This window comes from Lactuca virosa, chromosome 5 (genome assembly GCF_052849685.1).
Source record: "Lactuca virosa cultivar CGN04683 chromosome 5, Lactuca_virosa_CGN04683_v6, whole genome shotgun sequence".
Lineage (NCBI taxonomy): Eukaryota > Viridiplantae > Streptophyta > Magnoliopsida > Asterales > Asteraceae > Lactuca > Lactuca virosa.
The window spans coordinates 416632539-416638664 of NC_136430.1; the positions used below are offsets into that span (position 1 = coordinate 416632539).

General features: G+C 34.7%; 1 protein-coding gene across 1 annotated transcript; it reads left to right on the top strand.

Moving 5' to 3' along the window:
• The first annotated feature begins 4351 nt into the window (after positions 1-4351).
• Positions 4352-5341, top strand: LOC145114030 (uncharacterized). The gene is made up of 2 exons (XM_079050049.1): positions 4352-4894; positions 4994-5341. Exons 1-2 carry the CDS (start codon positions 4535-4537, stop codon positions 5081-5083), a joined length of 450 nt encoding a protein of 149 aa, XP_078906175.1. The 5' UTR covers positions 4352-4534; the 3' UTR covers positions 5084-5341.
• Positions 5342-6126: the final 785 nt, after the last annotated feature.

Here is a 6126-nt window from a genome sequence, read left to right on the forward strand (position 1 = left end):
GCATCATGTAATCAGACAATTCTATTATGCAATTCCTGAAGATCCCTAGCCTAGTACTAGCATGCTGTTCTAACATATCACAATATCAAATAACTGTATGGTATTTTGGGATCTACTTACTGCCTCCGGCTGATCGTACACCTTGCATCCTCCTTTGATATTTTGAAAACCTTTTTGAAAATCTTTACATTGGTTTGAGACTGGATTCACATAAGTGTTCCTCCAATTCACTCAAACCAAGGCTCTGATACCAACTTGTAACACCCATAAAATAATGCCAAATTTAAACTTTAAAAAAACATTTCAAAACCATGAATCATTACAAAACTTGTTTTCAAAATGTATAATATCATAGTATCTCAGAAGCATAAACATAAATGTGAGGAGCTGTACGATCACGCCTTCGCCTTTCCGCGATCCCCTGATGTACCTGAAACAATAAACTGAAACTGTAAGCCTGAGGCTTAGTGAGTTCCCCCAAAATACTGATACACTGCACTTAACACATATATAAATAACAACATGTACTGGGTCCACAACTTTACAGTCTGGATTACCCGTGGGCCCACAATGTGAGTCTGGATTGCCTTCCGGGCCCACAACTCACATTTGGATTGCCACCGAGCCCATAGTACGAGTTTGGTATACCCCACCTGGCCCTCAGCTCATATCTGAAATGCTCCCGAGCCCACAGTACGAGTCTGGCATGCCCCACCTGGCCCTCAGCTCGTATCTGGAATGCTCCCGGGTTTGTTGGTTACCGTATGGAGTAGTATCACCTCAACCCATCCCATATAATATGTCGACATATAACACAGCTAATGCCCATACAAGTAATCACATAATAATACAGGTAGTCCTACAGATCTACCTAACTGGCATAGCAACTAGCATGCAACACTAACTCATACTCAACATACTATCAACTGCTAGGATATCATATCTAATGGGCCGGCCTTGGTGCCTTAGACCCCTTAGTATATTGAGGTAACTCACCTCGCAAGTAGTGTTGAAGTACCGAAAACCTCTGATCGTTGTCTCACCGGAAATCTCGAACTATCACATAATAAATACCAAGTCAATACACCACATAACAGTCTTGACTAAGGGTCCACACAATCCATCATGTCCATTCTCTTTATTGGGCCAAGGCCTAATGCCAAGTCCATAACCTTAAAAGTCCTTGTGTAAAGCCCATTATTGGCCCAATTTACCAAATTGGGCCTAACTCCCTAATTGGGCTTAATTCCAAGATCCATTATCAAAACTTGGCCCAAAACATCATATTCACAAAGTCCAGCAAAGGCCCAAATCCAACTAGTCCATAAAAAACCCAAAACCCGAAGCCCAAATGTCAAAAGCCCAACATAGGACGTACGCGGGGCGTACTCATCTGGTACGCTGGGCGTACTCGTTCTGACGTTGACCACCATCGGGGTGGTTGACCCAGTACGCTGGGCGTACTGGATTTACGCTGGGCGTACGTAGTGGTTTGCCAAAATCTTAATAAGTGCTTAATGGCTTAAGCACTTAAACCCAAACTTCAGATCCAGTGACTAAATGTGCCTAGGACCCATAAAGTCACGCACTTTATCACTTTGGACGTCCAGAAAGCTCTTAATACTTGGTCTTAATCCATTAAGACCTTCCTACTCCATGCATGGGACATCTTAAGCCATTGGGACCTCACATTTATCACTCAAAACCCCTTCAAGAGTCTAGAAGGACAGTTCATTTCGTCCAAATCACATCATGCACCATCTTGGGACTTTTTGGGACAAGAAATGGTTCTTAAAGCAAAAATGGCAAGATCTATACATATATGCATAAAGTTTGAAGCTTTTTACCTTCTGGAGCTTCTAGGGCACAACCCAACTTCAAATCTACAATCTTAATCTTCTTATCCAACTCCTTGATGTAACACCTTCTTCTTAGAACACTCAAGAAACACTCAATAAGCTCACACACTCAAGGAAATGGCTAGGGTTTGGGGAAAACGACTCTAAGCAGTGGAGGCTGAGGTAAGGGAGGGTTATGAGCTCATAATGTTGCTTATATAGCCCCCAAACCCTAAATATTAGGGTTTCATTCTGACATAAGTACGCCCAACGTACTAAGGTGGACCTTAATACGCTTAGTGTACTCTTATGTACGCTCATCGTACTCCTCATTGACCCAAGGTTGCAACCTTGACCCTTATACTTATCTTGGCTCTACACTTCCAAACCCAAGGACTACAAATGACAAGGTAATGATAGAAGAGGGTTTGGAAATACCTGCAAAATCTCGGGATGTTACAGATGTGATTTGACAACTTTGGTCCGTATAATACCAAACAAGTACATAATCAAGTTCTACTTTATTACGAATATATAAGATTAATATAAGGTTTTACTCTTAACCAAGGTTGTCAAGATCGAGATTTTGATCATAGTAAGATCCTATGATCCTACCAATGAAAACCTTGTTGGATCGCAATATGATCGTTTTGTATGTAAGACAGGATCGTAGGATCGGGATCTGATCCTACCACTTCATGAAAATTGCCAAATTTTAATCTAGATTTTATTATTTTTTATCATTTTCTAGTTGACCCGATCTCCTTACCAAAAGGTTAATCGAAAATAACCTCATTCTTTACTATTTTGTCAGTTTTGTAAACCACAAATGACCAAGAACCTTAGAATTTTTTTTCTCTCTCTTCATGTTTCACCCTCATTGATGGTAGAATTTGAGATTTAGCTTATGATTGTTATTAATTTCTTTCTTCAACAGTTCAACAATAGAGGTGCACCTTTTTCCCTTTTCCATTATTTTTCTGCTCAAGCCATTTTCCTTGAGAAATTCGGTTTGTAATTGAGCTTCAAAAATTGAAACTGTTAGTGTCCAAGTCTTTTTCCTTTTTCCACTATTTTACTGCCAAGCGCTTTCCTTGATAAATTCGGTTTTTAATCGAGATTCAAAAGTTGAAATTGTTATTGATTTCTTCCTTATGGTTAAGAAATAAGTGTTAAAGATTTAAAACAAATAACATGAAGGTTGCGAGTTGCTACAATTGTATGATAAATAATCAGTATTAATACCTTTTTAAGCTATTTAATCATGTCATTAACTAGTACATGACCAGTTACCTTTTTGAACTATTTAACCATGAAATATGAAAAAAAAAATCATATACGATCAATTACCTTTTTATGTTATGATAAATAATCAGTATTAATATCTTTTTAAGCTATTTAATCATGTCATTAACTAGTACATGACCAGTTACCTTTTTGAACTATTTAACCATGAAATATGAAAAAAAAATCATATACGATCAATTACCTTTTTATGTTATTATTGTGAGATCTTAGGATCCTGATCTTGCAGACTTGAAATCGATTCTATGTAGCCGAACTTGACAGCCTTGGTTTTAACAATATTTATGCTTTATTATCTTATACCCAATTAAAATACGTACAAGAACAAAGTTTACTATGTAAATTTTTGTTTCAAATACGTTCTATATTTTCTTTACCATATATTTTGATTGAATTAGTGATAACTTATTATTAAATTAAATTAATATATTAAAGGACTCTATATTAAACATTAAGTTAATTAGAATTAACTAAATATTAAAGACAAGAGTTTTTAATATATATTAAAAGTTAACATCATCATCAAGTGGTTAAATTATTTTCTAATTTACTATGATTTATTAAGAAAAAAGAGTATTGGTCCCTTATTTTTATACTCGTGTTCCGCCCCTGTTCCTTAAATAACTCATTTAGAGAAAAACAAAATAGCAAATTATCAATAATCTAATTTGAGTGGGATAATTATATTAATTACGTTATTTATGAGTATTGAGTACTAATCATCTCTAAATTTTACAAATTAATCCCAAGCATATTTGACAATGAATTTTTAAGAACTTTTAATTTTTATCTTTTAACAAAAAAAACTTAATTTAAGAAAAAAAACTACTATTTGTTATTGTACTTTTTTAATATTTTTCAAAATTGCTCTTAATAAATATAATATAGTTTTTAATTGTGTTTTTAAGTATTTTACCAACTATTTTTACTACAGTTAAACACATCTTTAATTATATTTATGATTTTGTAGATAAAATCTCAAGTAATGTGATTCATATAATTAATTTTTTTTCATATACATCCATTTTTTAAACCTACAATAATGATTTTTTTTAATATTCCGATTAACTTAGTCACATTGCATCATGTCAAATTTTGGTTTTATACTAACTTTATTATTAAATTAGTTACATAATAATTATTGCTTGTTATCATTTTTTATAATAATACAATAATGCAGTTCATCAGTGATCTTCTGAGCACCCAACGGCTCTATTTCCTCATTCTCATCACCTCCATCACCACCCCCACCATCTTCTTCAACGGTCTATTCTCATCCTGTTCCATAAGATTCAGACCAGACCCTTTTCTACTGCAAACAATTCCCTCCATCTGCTCTCTCTCTACACTCTACACTCTGCAATCGGTCTCCCCCTCCATCTCTAACAACAATGGACACTGCCACCGTCACGCCTACACCAACGGTAGCCGTTCAACATGTAACCAAAGCTTCCTCCGACGAACTCCTCAGCAAATTCGCCGAAGTAGCTTCTCCTGATCGTCCTTCCAAAAAATCATCACGTTTATCGAAACGACAAAAGAGATCTGCTCAATCATTACCACTCGTGACCGGTGAAATCTCTGAGTTTACCGGCACATTAGTCGTTGAAAGGAAGTCGCTCCTTCCGCCTGTTGCATCCGGTCGCCGATCATTTGGCGCGGGGGCGTTGGTTAGGCAATTAAAGGTTGGGAGAGCTCAATTTAGGTCTAGGAATTTCAGGAACAGATCGTTTTTCGGAACAATCGAGAAGGTACGTCCCAAATTTCATCTGAATTCAATAATGTTTGTGGTGTTGGTGTTTCATTTAGGGTTTAGTCGATCTGATTGTTTTTTTTGTACTTGAATTTAGACTTGGCGAAGAACCATTGATGGAGCGTCGAAGGTGTTCATGGAGAAGCAGTATAACAGGCATAAACGCTTGCTAACCGATACGACCTAGGTGAATTGGTAACGATGATGATGATGATACTGTAATTTTTTTTTTGTGAGATCTCACTCACAAGAAATGTGTAGCCATTTTTTTTCTTCCTGAGAAACAATAATTTTGCGTTTTACTGATTATCAGGGTTTGTTCAAGCAGTTCAAAGTTAAAATTGGATTCAGATTGTGAATTAATCTTCATGTTACTCATTTTTTTGTTTTCTTATTATGTAAAATGATGACATTATGTAATACTATAAAACTGCATAAAGAAACAGATTGTTTTGTGTTGTGCCATTTGTATAGTTTCGAGATAGCTGCTGGACTTGGATGTTTGCCCAAAATATTAGGGAAAAATTTTCTTTGCCATTTTTAAATATCAAATTGTTAAACTTAATTTTTAAGTATAATATCAATCCTTAATAAACCTTCAAAATATTAAGTTTGTCTAAATCTTTTTTTAAATATTTTTAATAGCTTATAACCATTTTTATATGTTGGAATTATTATAATTAAAAAATGACCATATACATACATCTAAATTGATGGAATGTACTTCTAAATGGTTCCAACGTAGTCCTTTTGACAAAACACAACACATTACACATCATCTACATCTTTGTTGTTGGAATGTATGTATTAATTGTGTAGTTTTTGTTGTTGGTTATTGTTATAATGGATGATATATATATATATATATATATATATATATATATATATATATATATATATATATATATATATATATATATATATGGCTAGATTATTTTGTTTCTTACATTTATTGTGTGCTAGAATAAAATCATCTTGAAAATTCTTTCGCTAAGACTGAAGAACGTCGTGGGGAAGTGCATCGATGAGGCGCAATCAGCGTATATTGAAGGTCGGAATATATTGGAAGGGCCCTGGTTGTGAATGAAATTTGCTCTTGGGCAAAAAAGAATAAAAAGAAGATACTTCTTTTCAAGGTTGATTTTGATAAAGTCTTTGATTCACTAAACTGGGACTTCCTTGACTCAAATTTAGTGAACATGGGATTCGGTAACAAAATAAGAATGTGGT

Coding starts and splice junctions, on each gene's coding strand:
- LOC145114030 (XM_079050049.1), top strand. CDS start 4,535: ATGGACACTGCCACCGTCACGCCTACACCAACGGTAGCCGTTCAACAT. Junction 4,895..4,993: donor TTTTCGGAACAATCGAGAAG/GTACGTCCCAAA, acceptor ACTTGAATTTAG/ACTTGGCGAAGAACCATTGA.